Source organism: Heloderma suspectum, chromosome 2 (assembly GCF_057233095.1).
Source record: "Heloderma suspectum isolate Gila_16-S chromosome 2, 16-S_ref, whole genome shotgun sequence".
NCBI classification, from domain to species: Eukaryota; Metazoa; Chordata; class Lepidosauria; order Squamata; family Helodermatidae; genus Heloderma; species Heloderma suspectum.
In genome coordinates this window covers 385,076,560-385,093,580 of record NC_139459.1, presented here as the reverse complement: position 1 = coordinate 385,093,580, position 17,021 = coordinate 385,076,560, and the positions used below count along the sequence as shown (strand labels likewise).

Genomic DNA, 17,021 nt, shown 5'->3' with positions numbered 1-17,021 from the left:
TCAGCATTAAGCATGAGCATAAGACCATCCATATCAAATATCTCTCAGTTTGGGAAACTGTCCCCTTCCTGAAAAACAATTCCCTCCTATCAGAAACATCATTTCTGTGCAGTAAATGTGTGATGAACATAGATGACAATGACAAGCAAGGAAATGGAAGTACCGAATTAAAATCCTGCATTCTTTGAGAATAATCCCTAATGACAACAAGTGCATGAAACCGTCATAGCAAGCAGAGTAATTACAATTACAATACACTCATGCCATTAACAAAGAAAGAAAAAAATCCATTTAACATCTTGCATTCAGGGCTTTCCATGTGCACTCAAGTCAAACTGCAAAATGCTGGTACACTCCAGCTGTTAAGGGCCACACCTTCACCAGATGCATGATTTAGACGATGTGGGTATGGTGTAGTTCCAGCCTCACCACTACCTCAGATGCGGATGGCGGTCACTGGCAGAGTGACAGCCCCAAGGCTCAGCTTCCACTGTCTCCTGTAACAGAAACACAGGAACTGTGCAATGGAAGCTATAAGCACATCAAAAGGCTCTGTTAACTATGATCTCAACAAACTAGTATCTCCTCCAAACGTACACCAAATATTCTTCCACAACTTTGCTTCTATGGATCAGATACTCTAGTTTGTTTTGAACATGATATGTTCCTTTGTATTCAGATCAGGTCTCCGTACAATGATGTAGCACTTGGGAATAAAGATGCAGCCCAACAACCCAGCACTGGAGGCCAAGATCGAGAAGACCTGCACGGCCACCATGTATTTCCCCTTGGTGCTCAGGTAGGAGGGCACAAAGGACAGCCAAACACTGCAGAAGACCAGCATGCTGAAGGTGATCAGCTTGGCTTCATTGAAGGCCCCAGGCAGCTTCCTGGCTAGGAAAGCCACCGTGAAGCAGATGGCAGCCAGGAAGCCCATGTAGCCAAGGGCAGTATAAAAGAAGATGACAGATCCCTCATTGCATTGCAGGATGATCTGTCCAGGCTGAGAGCGCATGTCAGAGTCAGGGAAGGGTGGAGAGATCCCCAGCCAGATGGTGCAGATGACAACTTGGACACTGGAACAAGAAGTTACTATGGAGTTTGCAAGACTCTTCCCCAGCCATCTCTTCACTTGGTTCCCTGGTTTTGTGGCCAGGAAAGCCAAGACCACTGTGATGGTTTTGGCCAACACCGAAGAAACGGCAACTGAGAAGATGATGCTGAAGGCCGTTTGTCGGAGAAGGCAAGTCACTTTCCTTGGCTGCCCCATGAACAGGAAGGAGGACAAGAAGGAAAGCATGATGAAGATGAGGAGAATGTAGGAGAGGTCCCGGTTGTTGGCCTTGATTATTGGAGTTTCTTGGTATGTAATGAAGATTCCTAATACGAAGCCCGTGGATAAGGACAAGAATAGAGCAAAGGAAATCAGGACAATCCCCAAAGGTTCTTCGTAGGTGAGGAAGGTTATCTCCTTGGGGACACATTGATCTCGGTCCTTGTTTGGATGCTGATCTTCTGGACACTTGATGCAATGGTCGGCATCTAGGGATGTCAGAGAATTCCACCACGGATCCCAGTGAGGCCGAATGTCAGTGCATTCGGCCCCCCAAAATCCATGGTGGAACAAAGCCCTCCACCCCCCTACCCCACGAAAGGCATGTGAAATGGAGCACTTACCTGGTGCCGTTCGTGCTGATTTGTGAATGGCGGCTACGTCTGCCGTTTGCATCCCCACAGAGGCCGTGATAGGCTACGTAAGTATTTACGTAGCCTATCACAGCAAAAAAACAGGAACGCGAATGGCGGCTGCCGTAACCACCACCATTTGCATCTGCAGGCTCTGCACGCCTGCGCATTCACCCAGCCAGTGGCTCCGTGGAGTTGCTGCAGAGCGGAGCTGGCTGGGTTAGGATTTCGGAAGGAGTTGTGGAGCACCTCCCCCCCACTGTGAATCACCGCTTCGAAAAGGTGAGTGACTTCCGTACATCCCTATCGGCTTCTGAGAAGACGGAGAGTGAGTTCAGCAGGATTCACATAAACTGTATTGCCAGAAAAAAATGTGCAGTTGGGCAGGGAGAGAGAGAAATGTTCCCTCACAGAGGACCTGTTTTGTGACCAGATGTTTCAGTCTATGGCCTCATCCCCAAGTGAGGACCTTAGTACAGCAGGGCCAGGAAAGCTGTCTCTGTGGGGCATTACAGAGTGGTTGTCAGTCAGAGAAGAACAGAGAAGAGTGAGCTAGATGGATTGATGGGCTGACTTGGAATAAACACAGCCTCCTACCTGGTTTAAATATGGAAAAGTGAGGGTATTTATCCCAAAATTGTTCAAGGTAAGGGAGTCTCTGTGAGGTTATCCTGGTTTTATCTTCATAAAGATAAAAGGAAACTTCCGTAAAGCTTTCTTATTTTTTAATCAAGTTTTACTAAAGAGGTTTAAAAAAACAGAAGACTGAATCAACTTTGGGCAGGGGAGTGCTCTGATCACCAGAAAGTGGGGGCTGAACCATTTTCATGTCCCCTTTTGTGCCAGGGACCCCCTGCTTGCCTGCCACAGGATTGCAGCATGGTGCAGACAATTCTCTGCATACAATGAAGAAAGACCCACCATGTCTGTACATACTGCCCTGTCCCAATCATGGAAAAAGCAGTGCGGTTCTTTGTAGTGGACATGATTTGTACCAGGAACAGTGTGCACTAAGCATTCCCCCTGCTTTGCATCCCAGAGATTCACTCCCATGGTCTTTTCTTTCCACTCACTTTATGGGATTAATGGTGGATATAAAAACAACAATAACCTAAAGTCAAGTAGGGGTCAGAGTTCAAAAATGTCTTTAGCATCTGTTCTTAAGATGAATGAATATTTAATGGGTTAATTAAAATGCTTTTGAGCCTGCACATCAGAACAATGATAACAAAGATGTACAGACCAGAAGAATAAAACATTTTAGAAGAAGTGCAGAAATAAGCCTGAACCTGCCTCGATAAGGCCTAACTCTAACAAAATATAAAACAAGAAGCCCTAACCCTAATAAAAAATAAACCTAGCATTCAGTCGAATGGAACAAGCCTTCATTAAAATCACGCTATGTACTGGAATGGCATCATGTGGTATTTTAGGCTGAGCAGTAGTGAATGGCCCATGAACATAAGGAATTCCCATGATGCTTTACACTAGGAGCCACAGTCGGTCATGAAGCCGTCTTCTCTTATATACTCATGGAATGTTTTGCTCAAGGGGTTTAAAGAAAAGAAGAGAGAACAAAAATAGGGCTGTGGAAACTATTTGGCATATTCAAATAGTTGTGCTATTATGCAAATGAACGCCCATCTGATCTTGCCTACCTTCCTGAATGGAGATGGTTCCTTCCGCACATGGAGCGCAAGCATAGCAGCATGGTGGCTCTCCTTCTTGGACCTCCTTGTAGTATCCACGGCAACAGCTCTCAGTGCATCTGGAATGAGGCATGGTCTAGCAACAAAGAGAAGGAGCATCCAGGAAAACAGTGTTATGAATATTTGAGTCTATGGAAATGAGTCCTACAATTTAGACAGGGCTCAACAGGGTTTCTAGTGCTTGTGACCCTAAGTGATTTAGAAGTGATCCCAGGTCCTTGTTTCAGGGAACCACTATTTATGCATCACAACATGGCACGGACATTTTTGGTCTGTTTGTTTCAAAATGTTTATGCCACCTATACTATACATGTACTCAAGCCAATATAAAAACTGACGGGGAAACGTATGACAATGAAATAAACTAAAAGACAATCCTAGAATATCAGAAATTTCAAGTAACAGCAATAAAAGAACAAGCTTCAAAACATGTGCATGCAAACCAGTGAAGGATAGAGGGAGGAAGATGAGCTATTTGTGGGAGGACAGGCACCACCATTGAAAAGGTCTTTCCTCTTCTCTTTTTTGATCTTCAGTGGCAAGGCAGAAGGCAAAGGATCGGAGGCCTCATGGCACAGCTGGAGATGGAAAGGCATGTTAAAAAGCGGGGGGGTACCTGGTAGATTTAGAGACAGTGAGCGGGGTACATGATTGTTTTATATCCCCTAACCAAGTTCAGCACCTTTGATAACTCTTTTATAGTCCTGGATGGTTCTGACTCAAACCCAGAATGGATCCACAACCCCACTGAAATCAGAGCCACCAGCCTCCACTCTACCAAACCACAGAATACATCGAATTACATGAATAAAAGAATTGTGTAAAAAACAACAATTCAACACAAAAGGATGGCAACATGATAATCCCATTCAAATAATAAAAGGCCTCTTGAAACAGAAAGAACCTCCTGCTTGTGACTCATGGCAGACCAACATCTCCAGAGACATTGCCACACAACAAAATGCCTTCCTGCCAATTGGCACCAGCCAAATCACAGCTGGTCATGCCACTTGGAGGAGGCCTCCTCAGATGCTCTAAGACAACATATCCCAGGGTCATGCGCAAGATGCCATTTTTATGAGGGCTGTTAACCACTGCAGTCTGAACCCTGAATCCCCAGCATGTCTGGGTGCTTTGGTCCAAAGTGGTGCAGTTCTGAAGCAGGCAGGTCAGGATCAGGCCGAAGCACTCCAATATGGGTTGGATCACTCTGAAGAGCTTTGGGGTGCTTCAGCCCTATGTGGACAGCAACCCCACCCTGCTGTGTGAGCCCCTCACTCCTGACCTGGTCTCCAGGGGATCACATGCAGCCATCACTCTCTTGGAGGGAGTTGGATTTCCTTCCAAAATGGTTATTCTTCTTCTTCCAGTAAGAAGAAATACCATTTTAAAAAATAAATAAAAGATGACTCCCTTGCAGAGGCCGATGGGTGCGAGCACTTCCGACAGAGCCAGGTCAGGAGTGGGGGTTCTGTGGGGCAGGCAACAACAGTGTGTGTGTGGGGTCACTCTCAGTGGGGGTTTCCCCATTCTCGTTCGGGTCTTTTTATGTTGCTTCTGATCTGGAGAAGTGGGTCAACCCGGTTTCAGGGGAGATTAGGGGTGAACGAAAGTCACTTACCTTTTCTCGCAGCTTTTTCGCGGTGGGGGGGAGCGCTTCGCTGCTCCCCCCGCGAAGTTCAGGCCGGGGGGGGGAGGCTTCCCGCCTCGCCCGGCCGCGAACACGAAAGCGTTGCCCTTATTTTCGCCGTAGTGTATGTAAACATTGACGTAGACTACAGCGACCAAATAAGGAACGGGACTGGCGGCTCCCTATGGGGGCCGCCATTATCCGTACACACTTTTTATTTTTTTTTTTTAAAGTCACCCGTGATAGGCTACGTGACGATTCACGTAGCCTATCACGGCTGACTTTGCAAATATTGCCATGATAGGCTACGTGAATCGTCACGTAGCCTATCAGGGGACTTTTTTTTTTTTCTTTCATTGCAGTGGCGGGGGCGGCAGCCGGTCGAAAAACCGGCTGCCGCTCCCGCCCCGCTCGAACACCGGACGAACCGCCAGCCAGACCCGCCGCCGGGAGGGACATTCAGGGAAGGTAAGTCCCGTCCCGGGGGGGGTGCGGGGTGCGGGGGGGTGCGGAGGATTTCTCCCCGAAACTTGTTCGGGGGGCCGAACACGTTGGCGCTCGGCCCACCGAAGTTTCGGGGAGAAATTCTCCGCCATCCCTAGGGGAGATTGAGGCGGATTCAGGCCAATTCGAGTCCTCTAAATTGATGTCTGTATTAAGTTGGGTGGAGTGTGCACAGACCTAATTTTTGTTACCCTGACCCTGGGGGGCTTCAAATGTATCAGCACCTTAATTTGCATTCTGAAGCTGAGTGTGAGCCAAAGAAGCTCTTTTAAAGCAAGTGTGGTGCTGTCTCTCTGCCCTGCCCCAGTTATCAACTGAGGGGTCACCAGACCTCTCTCCATGGCCTTCAGAGGAAGCCCCACCTGGCACCTCCAAGCCTCCATTCTGACCTCTGTACTACTCAGATTTAGAGGAACTGCAGTCTTCCTGTGCTATTGCATCAAATTTTGCTCTATCCAAATAGGATGATGGCGTTTTGCAAATGGGTGGGGGCAGGAGGCCAGGGAAACATCAACCAAGGCAAGGAGTTTCCTGATGGTTGGTGGAGCTGAGAGTCCTGGGACATCAGTGCATTGAGCTGGAATGGAAGTAGATTAAAAGCTTTGTCCTCTGTGATGGTTTAGTCCTTCTTTGGCTAGCTTCCGATCTGGGAGATATTTTGCTGTTTCAGATTGCAGGGATGCTAAATTGTCCCCGAGGGGTCCTATCAGCAAGAGGGGTTATCACCCATAGGGATGTACGAACGTTCCGCCATGGATCTCGGGGAGGCTGAATGCCAGTGCATTCGGCCCCCCGAAATTGGTGGGGGAACGGCCCACCACCCCCCCGCCACGCCCCTGGGACGGGACTTACCTGGGGTGGATCTTCCTGGCGGCAGCAGCTCCAGCTGCGGTTCAGCGGTGGTGGCGGTGGCCGGTCTTCCGACTGGCTGCCGCCCCCGCCATTTCCAGGTTTAAAAAAAAACAAAACCAAAAAAAGTGATAGGCTACGTAAAGATTTACATAGCCTATCACGGCTAAATTTTTTAAAAAACACCGTGATAAGCTATGTAAATGTTTACGTAGCCTATCACGGCTGATTAAAAACAACAACAACGCACGTACGCAAATGGCGGCGCCGATGGGCGCCGCCATTTGCGTACGCACATTTTCTTTTTTTTTTTTTTAATCGGTCGTGATAGGCTACGTAAACATTTACGTAGCCTATCATGGCTGACTGCAGGGATGCAAATGGCAGCGGCTACGGCCGCCGCCATTTGCGTCCCTGCTAGCCAGTGGCCGGATGTCCGGCTGCTGGTGGAGCTGGCCGGTGGCTCCACAGAATCGCTGCGGAGCACAGTCGGCCGGCCAGGATTCGGGGGGGGGGGAGGTATGGAGTGCCTCCCCCCCCGGCGAGGATTCCAGGGGGAGGGACGGAACGCCTCCCCCTGCACCATCAGCATAATACCCGAGAAGTAAGTGATTTTCGTACATCCCTAATCACCCACCCTTCCTACAACTGCATGAGATGTGTGTGAAGGGGTGGGCATTATTGTGCTCCAACCCTTTGTTTTTCCTGGAAAACTCAGGGTTGTCAATGTGGCAACCTGCAGAGGAGAACCCTGAACCACAATGCTTTCACGTTATAAAGTATTGCTCCACAGAACATATGGGGAGGATGGGCATCTCCACCCAAATCTCACCTTGGCTCTGGTTCTAAAGTGTACTGCCCCAACTGGGCATTGTGTTAGTTCTTATAATCTCCCCTTTGTCACTGTACTTAGAATCCGTACCACCTCTTTTAACTCAATCCAATTCTACCCATAGTGGGGCCATAATTCAGCAGTAGAGGACCTGATTTACATGCGCAAGGTCCCAGGTTCAATCCCTGGCATCTCCTGGTAGGGCTTGAATACCTCCTGCTTGAAACCCTGGAGAGCTGATACCAGTCAGTGTCAACAATACTCAGTTAGATGAGCCCATATTTTTGGAAGCAGCTACCTACGTTGACCTTGAACTCAATATGAATTAGGGTACCTAATAACTGACTGGATAGACATGTGGCCTAACACATGTTAAGAAGATGGGGGCGGGGGGGACACAACAAAGGGAGATATTAGTAGAGCTTAACAGATGTCACAAGCCAATAATTGGACACAAATCCTTTCCCCTACCTGATTAAAATATCTGGGCCAAACAATGGCTTCCTGGTTAATGGTGAGTTTCATCTCTCGAGATGCCTGTCTCTTCACACTCCCAACATTCACTCCAGCACGAGACTCATTAGGAAACATCACCCAATTCATGATATCAAAGTCAGCTGCCAGTTCCCCAGTCTTATCCAGATACAATCTGCTCATGGAGGTATTAGAAAACTGGATTTCTCTCAAGAAAGTGTGAAGCTAGAATGACAGAGAAAATGGCCTGGATTTAAAAATCATGAAAATGTAGTCCATAACTTAGGCCTCATCACTTTGAGCTGTGATCTTCCATGATCAGTGCACATCCCATCTGGGCTCACAATGCCATTCTTTGGCTGTTCACAATCACAACCAGAGTTGTCAGAATAATCCGCAATAAATTCAAAAGGGTTCATATTTAAGAGATGGCTTTTCACACAGATTAGGAAACTTACAGAACATTTGTTTTTTTTACATTGGGCGGAGAGGAGGTGCAAGTGCACATTAGGGATGTACGAAAGGTACTTACCTTTCCAGGGATTATGCTGATGCTGGGGGGGAGGCGTTCCGTCCCTCTCTCCAGAATCCTGGCTGGGGAGGGAGGCGCTCCGTTCTTCCCCCCCAGAATCCTGGCCGGCCGGCTCCACTCTGCAGGGATTCTGCAGAGCCGCCGGCCGTCTCCGCCAGCAGCCGGATATCCGGCCGCTGGCTAGCGGGGACGCAAATGGCAGCGTACACGCTACGCTATTTGTGTTCCCCTTTTTTTCGCCGTCTTAGTCTACGTAAATGTTTTTTACGCGTGTTTGTTTTTTTTAAAAAATCAGCCGTGATAGGCTACGCAAACATTTACCTAGCCTATCACTGTTTTTGTTTTTGTTTTACCTGGAAATGGTGGCGGCAGCAGCTGGTTTGAAGACCGGCGACCGCCGCTGCTGCCACCGAAACGCCGCTGGAGCTGCCGCCGCCAGGAAGATCCGCCTAAGGTAAGTCCCATCCCGGGTGGGGGGCCGTTCCGCCACCGATTTCAGGGGGCCGAATGTGCTGGCATGCGGCCTCCCTGAATCCGTGGTGGAATTCTCTGAAATCCCTAGCTGTGAACAGAGTTCCAATAACAGTTTGGGTGCGATTTTGGACCTTCTGAAGCAGCTCTGCTTTGCTTCAGGCTGATTCATCCACTTCTCTTCAGATCCCAATCCAAAGTGAGATTTGGATATCCGAATCATTCTGATATGACATTTTCCCATTGACTGGCATTGAAAAATAGAAATGGCTGTCAGGTTTCATCTGGGAGGTGGGGTACAGATGAAAACCTCCTGCCCACACAGCTGCTGGCTTCCACCTGACAAATTCCAGACAGTCTGGCAAAATAGTTGTTGTGCTAGGCACTGCTAAAATGTGCTTTTCTCAGAAATACAAACCAAACTCAGAAGGGATAATAATCCAAGAAGTTAGTTGTTGGAGTGGAGGAGGTCACTGTCCCTAATTCTGCTGTAGGTTTCTTTGAAGTTCCTCCTCAATCAGTGACTTCTGATCAGTGCAACGTACTCCGCATTCAGCTGCCTCACTACACCAGCACACACTATCTGGACCGGGGGAGATCCTGACTGCCTACCAGTGCTGTGAATCCCAGCCCCAGCTCGTCCACCTCTGCCCTGCCAACAAGGCCCCAAAGATGCCTCATATTGGGCTTGCTTTGCAACACAGTGCAGTTTTGAATTATTCCAGTAATAGATGTTAATGGTTGTAGCGCTTTACACTTTTTTTAGAAATGTGGACTGTATAGTGCTTTGGCACAGGCTGTTTACTTGTGAACAACACAAACAAAAAAACAGAGAGGGGGAGATCAAAGAAAAGCAAATGCTGGACTGCCTACAATCAAGGAGGGAGGATAACAGAAGACAACAGGATTTTTAACTGTTGTTGTTTTTGTTATTGTTTAAGGGAAATGTGATCAAAAATGGGAAAAGAAGAAAGGAATAAAGGAATGGAGGAGTGTGGGGGTGGATGGAGGAGAGCCAAGAAAAAGGACAGGAGAGTAGTGTGTGTGTGTGTGTGTGTAAAAAATGTAGACAGAATGAAAGTAAGGGCAAACAAATGGTTGAGAATTGAGAAGGGTGGGGTGGAAGTTAAAGAAAGAGGTAGGGGAAGAAAAAGGACAGTTATTTTTATTGTGTTTTTTCCTTTTTAAAATAAACAATCAAGAAAAGAATGAAGTGTAAAACCTATTAGAGAAGGGGGAGAGGAAAGACAAAGAACCAGGCCCAGAAAGAGGGAAACTGAAACCCCATATTTTTCAAGTGTTTGTTGTTTTTTTAAAAAATCAAGGATCTACAATTGAAAGAAAGAAAAATTGAAAAAGAATAGTTGGATTGGGAAGGAAGAAGAAAGTACAAGCACCGACACACCATATGGATTTAGCCAAATGTCCCTAACAACATGTCGTAAACCCAAACCACCACCTAATCAGTGCTCTCTCTCTCTCTCTCTCTCTCTCTCTCTCTCACACACACACACACACACAGACACACTGAAATAAAATGAAATGAAATGAAATGAAAGCAGGCTGATCGCTCCAATGTATCCACTCCAATTCTGCCCCCCTCTTCCACCACTGTCATTGATTGGAGACTGCTCGGTTACACTCTGCCCTCATTTGGCAATTAGAGTTGCCATTCACCAAGGCTCAACATTTCCCCCTCCTGCCTCCCCCTCTTTTCCCTCTCCCATATCTTTTGCAAGTTACTAGATTTTGGAGACAGGCTGTCTCCACTTGAGAATGCATAAGAATGCCTCCGGAGATCCAAGTGGGACAGAGGAGCCTTGGCGATGAGCTGCTTTGCTTCGGGCTGCCTTGGCGCTATTCCGACCCACTTTGGATCATGGCGAGGCACCTCCAAAGCAGCCCACTTTGCTTGATTATTCGGGACTCAGTCCGAAGATGTGCACAGCCTTCTCCAAAACCATAGAGTCCAGACAATGTTTCAAAACAAATGGTCACACTACGGTTCCCTTAGGAGCAGCAGGCATTACCCCTCACATCAGGATGCATTAACCATTCTGGATTGATTGACTCCCTGTCCCTAATCTCTGCTGTAGGTTTCTTTAAGTGCCACCTCATCCACCTCTGCTCTGCCCCTGCCAACACGACCCTGAAGATGCCTCATATTGGGCTTGCTTGCTTTGCAACACAGTGCAGTTTTGAGTTATTCAAGTAATAGATGTTAATGTTTGTAATGCTTTGCACCCCTTCTTTTTGAAATGTGGACTGCATAGTGCCTTACACACACTGTTTGCTTGTGAACAACACAAATCCAAAAATGAACACACAGAGAGACAGACAGACAAACAGACAGACAGAGACAGAAGGCAGAAGGGAGCCAAGAACAAGAACAGGAGGTGTGTGTGTGTGTGTGTGTGTGTGTGTGTAAAATCTAGACAGAATGAAAGTAAGGGCAACCAAATGGTTGAAAATTCAGAAGGGTGGTGTGGAAGCGAAGGAAAGAGGGAAGGGAAGGCAAAGGAAAGTAGTTGTTATTGTATTTTTCCTTTTTAAATAAAGAGTCAAGAAAAGAATGAAGTGTAAAACCTATTAGAGAAGGGGGAGGGGAGAGACAAAGAACCAGGCACAGAAAGAGGGAAACTGAAACTCCGTACTTTTCAAGGGTTTGGTTTTTAAATCAAGGATCTACAACTGAAAGAAAGAAAAAATGAAAAAGAATAGTTGGATTGGGAAGGCAGAAGAAAGTACAAGCACACACACACCATATAGATATAGACAGATCTCCCTAACAACATGTCATAAACCCAAACCACCACCTAATCATCTCTCTCTCTCCCCCCCACCTCTGACACACACACACACACACACACACACTCACACACACTGAAATGAAATGAAATGAAAGCAGGCTGATCTCTCCAATTTATCCACTCCAATATCCCCCCCCCCACTCCATGACTGTCACTGATTGGAGACTGCTGGGTTACACTCAGCCCACATTTGGCAACTAGAGCTGCCATTCGCCAAGGCTCACTATCCCCTCCTGCCTCCCCCTCCTCTCCCCCTCCCATATCTCTTGCAAGTTGCTACATTTTGGAGACAGACGGTCTGTGCTTCAGAAGGCATCAGAATTCCTGTGAAGATCCGAGTGGGACCGAGGAGCCTTGGCTCCAACAGCCCCGCCGCGCCATGGCTCCCAGCTTGCCTCGTAAAGTCAGCAAGTGAGCTGCCCTCCCCTCCATGTCAGCACACATAGGCCCAGCATGCAAGCCATCGTCTCTTCGCAAAGAGGAGATGGCTAGAGAGGCTGGGGGACTGAGGAGCCTTGGTGACGAGCTGCTTCGCTTCCGGGCACCTTGGTGCTATTCCGATCGACTTCGGATCACAGCGAGGCACCTCCGAAGAAGCCCACTTGTCTTCGTTATTCGGGATTCTGTCCAAAGATTTGTACAGCCTTATCCAAAATCATCGAGTCCGGACAATGTTTTGAAACAAATGGTCACATGACTGCTCCCTTAGGAACACCAGGCACTACCCCCTCACATCAGGATGCATTAACCACTCGGGATGGATGGACTGACCTTTGTCCAAGGCATAGTGGAGCTCCAAGAGCCCCCCCCCCCAGCCTCCCAACGTGCCTTGCAAGGTCAGCCAACCGAGCTGCCCCCCCCAAAAAAGCTCTTGACTGCTGGAGTCCTCAGCACACGTGGCCCAAGCACACAAGCCATCACCTCCTCTCAAGGAGGAGATGATTAGACAGGCTGGTGTGCTCAGGCCTCATCCAGACCATGCCAGCTGTTAAGGGCTTCCTCGACAGCCAACAGGGCAAGACGAGGCCTCAGTGCTGTATATGCCCCAGCCACACTTGCCATCTCCTCCTTGCAAGGAGGAGATAGTGAGAGCGGTTGGGGTGCGTGTGGTGAGAACTAGGGGCTGTTCACAGCTGCTCAGTGGCCAGCTCTGTCAGCGCAACATGGGTCACCGAGCAGGGTCAAGGGGCTGGGGGGGGATCTGCTGGCCTCCCGGATGAAGGTAGTGCTTGTGACATCCCCATTTACCATAGGCTGCACCTACCCGGTCATACCCCATCCTCCACAGCTAGCTTTTATTAGGAGGATGTGATCGGGCACATTACTGCAAACTCCCTGTGTTATCGAGGTCATATGACCTCAATAACACAAATGGATCCCAATGGGTCTTCTACAACAAAAACATTAAGTTCACTGCAAAGTCAAGAGATTGTATCCTTACGGTGCTTCACAAAACAACAAGAACTGTTTCTTGATGGGTCTGGGGCTTCATTTGTAAGGGATCTTTGGAGGAGGGAAGCTACTTGAGCATGTGACAGTGGCAGAAAACAGGGTCTACTGGCTGCCTGCACTGCTATGCAGGTGGAACAGTTATCTGCTCTAACCCATGTTTGGTTATCTTCATCATGAGTCTTTATGGTGGTGTTGCCAAAGGAAAAGGGAATACCTGCCAGGGCTGCAGCCTTTGACGTTCCCACCTTTCTCCTTCACCCACCATCAACATGTGCTTTGGCCGGGATGAATATGCAGCATGTAAGGCATGGGCCACAGCTTGGATGCTGCTATAAGTAACGTAGCTGTCCTGAGACAGGGCTCTCTCGATCTTCTCCTGGGGCAGTGTCACCTGTTGCTCTTTCTCTCTGCAACCTGTCCAAATTTTCATGGACAAATCATGCATTGAACTGAAACACTTAAAGGTTTCATCCCAAAACTGTTCCAGAGAAGAGGAGACTGGCTCATAGTGGTCATATTTTGTCATTATTTTAGTCTTCATTATGAAGGACAAAGAACCATGGAGGAAATGGAAGTAATAAGGTTTCTGAGACATGTTGAAGTCCATGTCCTGAAAAGCTGGCATGATCCAGAGCTTTGCCCCAGTCAGTTTCTTTTCGAGTCTGCTTTGTATCAACATCAACGGAAAACACCCATAGTGGGAGTCTGCATAGTAAACAATGACCTTCACCTCTTTCCCCAAGAAAGAAAGGTCAATCTGGAATATTTGATGTAAGATATTTCGTGGTAGCCTTTTTGAGAAAGCGACACAAATCCCACTGCTGATCATCAGGGGTGTCAAGGCACCCAGGAACCTGTCCCCATTCTCAGTGTCTGGAGCAAAGAGACCGACCCACGTCCATCGGAAAAACAGGAGCAGCTGGACGATCCCCGGGTACTGGGCTTTTTCCTTTGGGGCCATGCGGTAGACAAAAGGGAACTGAGTTTTGTCATTATCAACCGGCGTAACAATGCCATAACTGATCTAGGGAGCAAAGAAAAGTAAGAGGTGGTAGCTTAGTATCAGTTTGTTTTGTGGATGAAGGTCAAATATTTTTGGTTAAAATGGAAGGAGGATTATGTACCCCGCCTTGAGTTCCTTAAAGAGGAAAAAAGGCAGGATATAAATGTAATAAATAAATACATACATACATACATAAATACATACATACATACATACATACATACATACATAAATACATAAATAAATAGTATCTAGCTCAATGCCTTTCACTATGACATGGTATATGTGGAGGTGGAGGGCAAAAACATCTCGAGCTTCATTTGTGGTGCAGCCCAGGAGGATCCCAGGGGTCCTTTTCACGCATTCAAAATGCTGTAGAGTGATACACATCAGGAACCAGTCAAGGGAGGTTGGACCTGCTCGCTGCCTCGTGTGAGCCAACTGAAAAGGATAGATTTGGCTCCGCCCCCAACTATGTTCTAGATTCTGCACCATTTGCATTCCTTTTTTTTTCACCATCTTAGCCTATGTAAATATTAACGTAGGCTAAAACGGCGAATCAAAAAGGAACGCAAATAGTGCCTGCTATGCTATTTTCGTTCCCCTTCGTTTTCGCCGTAATAGTCTATGTAAATATTTATGTAGACTAAGACGGCGAAAAATAAGGAACGCAAATCGCGGCGGCCATAGCCGCCACCACTTGCATATGTATTTTTTGTTTTTTTACCCAGCCATGATAGGCTATGTAAATCTTTATGTAGCCTATCATGTCCCTGTAAAAAAAAAAAAAAACACCTCCAGGCTGTAAATGGCAGCAGCGGCAGCCGGTCGGAAGACCAGCCGCAGCCGCCGCCGAAGCCGCCTCCGGAGCCACCGCTGCCCAGAACATCCTCCCCAGTAAAGTCTTGTCCCGGGGGGATCCGCAGGGGGGCAGGGGCAGCCCATTCCACCACAGAGTTCAGGGGACCGAATGCACTGGCATTCGGCCTCACCGAGTTCCATGGTGGAATTCTCTGAAATCCCTAACCTGGACCATGGTTTCCTGCTGGATTGACTCTGTGGGAAAGGCATTGGAAGAACTGTGTTACATCAGTTTCAGTCTGACCTACAGGGCTGAAATGAGAGAGTAATGTTGGGTGTCCATTCCTTGTCCCCTTGGCAAGTGAGCTAAAGGGTTCCACAGAGAACCAACTTGTCCCCAGTATTGCTCAATATCTGTATGAAGTCACTGGCAGTGGTCATGAGGGGATTTGGAACAGTTCAGAATTCAGGAGCTCAGCTATTGTAGGGAGCTGACCCTCTTCAGCATGCTTCCCCTTTGCTGAGGGAACTGCACTACCTGCCTATTTATGCCAGGTCAGATTTAAGCATTTTTTTCACTAGTGTCCAAAGAACTAAACAACTTGGACCAGAATACCTGCAAGAGCACCTTCTCCCTTTCCAACCTGCCTGATGACTCAGCTCATTGGGGAGCATGTCCTGGTGGTTCCCATGGACATATGGCCTGATTGGAGTCCACCCAGAGAAGAGCTTCAGCGTGTTAGCCCCCTTTCTCTGGAACTCCCTGCCTCTGGAGGTCAGGCAAGCATGACATGGTGCGGTTCCCTGAAATCACCTTTATTTCAGGAAGCCATCCTTGGCTGACCAGGCACAGTCGTATTGTAATTATGTTTCTTTCCCCCTCTCTCTTTTTTTACAAAATAATTTTTAACATGGAGTTTTACTCTTTTATCTTATCTTGCAACTTTTATTGTTCACCACTCTAGAATCTGTCTAGATGTGGAGTGAAATATAAATGTAAATAAATAACTACAGAAATAACTACAGAAATAACTACAGAAATAAATACAGAAATAAAAACATGACGGCTGTGCCTTCAACAGAGAGATGGGGGACAGCATACCTTCTGGGGCAGAATCATGGCAGTGGTCATGTGGGGGCTGCAAGAACTGCTGGGGAGGGTTCTCGTTCCTGTCAGCCACTACTGTTTTCTGCGACATCATAGGAGAGCCTTTCGAGACATGATTCAAGGTGCAATCCTAAACAGATGGACAGGCCCTCAGACCTCCGCTGAAGTCAGAGGCAACCTCCGATCCCATGCAGGGCAGAACCAATGCAAAGAAGGGGATTCCCTCTGTGCTGCACTTTGCGTTAGATGGACGTTTTCACACATCTATGTAAGGCATCGGGAAGGGGCAAGAACTGGGCTGGGGATCACATAGAAAGCTGTCCAGTACAGCTTCCATGGTCTCCTGCCATCCCTGCCCCCAGGGATGCCCGGTCTCCCATCCCAGAGCTCCACCACTGCCACGACCCACCTCCAACACACACTCGAGAGAACCATTATGACCAGGAGGCACAGGCACTGAAGAGTGAGGGCTGAACCTGTCCCCTGCCAATTCACACCTGTGGGATTTTGTAGATGCTCGACATGGAGGAAATGTGGAGGGAGAGGTCGGATTCAGCCCCTTCAAGGACGGCCAGCAGGTGCTTCTTCCTCCCGCAGCTGTAATGTGGAATGTTGCTTTCGCTCCCAGCAAGGAGCTGCAGCATGGCATAGGAGGTGGCTCTTCCATCGAAGAAGGACTTGTAGGTGTTGTAGCCCAGGGTGATGTTGGGTAAGAGCCTGGGGTTCTGGTTGATCTCCTGAATGGCAAACATGAAGGACAGGATGTGCCAGTGCTTTGTAGTTTGGAAACTGGAAAACAATAAATAAACGAAAACTAAATGCAATACCTCTTGCTGTCATTCTCCACTGAATGAAAAAAAACTTTCCTTCCTTCATATCCCTATATTCTTTTTCTTACAATTTTAATGTCAGAAGAGCCGATCATCACATAATGCTTTGGATGTTCATAGGGGCAGCAAACATACCTGTGTTGCAAAGTAACTGAGAATCCATTTACCTGCTAAAAGGAAAGGTGGATATATTTGTACCCCACTCCTTGAGAAGGGATGTTGGCAGATTTCAAGGATGAAGGATCTAGCTGTCTGTCAGTCTGTCTGTCTGTCTGTCTATATTTAGATAGATGATCTCTCTCTCTCTCACACACACACACACACACACAC

At 47.7% G+C, this 17,021-nt stretch overlaps 1 protein-coding gene across 1 annotated transcript; it reads right to left on the bottom strand.

Moving 5' to 3' along the window:
- Positions 1–640: 640 nt before the first annotated feature.
- LOC146356406 (vomeronasal type-2 receptor 26-like) lies at positions 641–9,368 on the bottom strand. Its single transcript, XM_084830096.1, has 3 exons — positions 9,300–9,368; positions 3,345–3,471; positions 641–1,542 (listed from the first exon to the last, which is right to left on the bottom strand). Exons 1-3 carry the CDS (start codon positions 9,366–9,368, stop codon positions 641–643), a joined length of 1,098 nt encoding a protein of 365 aa, XP_084686222.1.
- Between the last annotated feature and the right edge of the window lie 7,653 nt (positions 9,369–17,021).

Coding starts and splice junctions, on each gene's coding strand:
- LOC146356406 (XM_084830096.1), bottom strand. CDS start 9,368: ATGAGGCATCTTTGGGGCCTTGTTGGCAGGGCAGAGGTGGACGAGCTG. Junction 3,472..9,299: donor GGCTGGGATTCACAGCACTG/GTAGGCAGTCAG, acceptor CTTTGTTGCTAG/ACCATGCCTCATTCCAGATG. Junction 1,543..3,344: donor AACCATCTCCATTCAGGAAG/GTAGGCAAGATC, acceptor TGACATCCCTAG/ATGCCGACCATTGCATCAAG.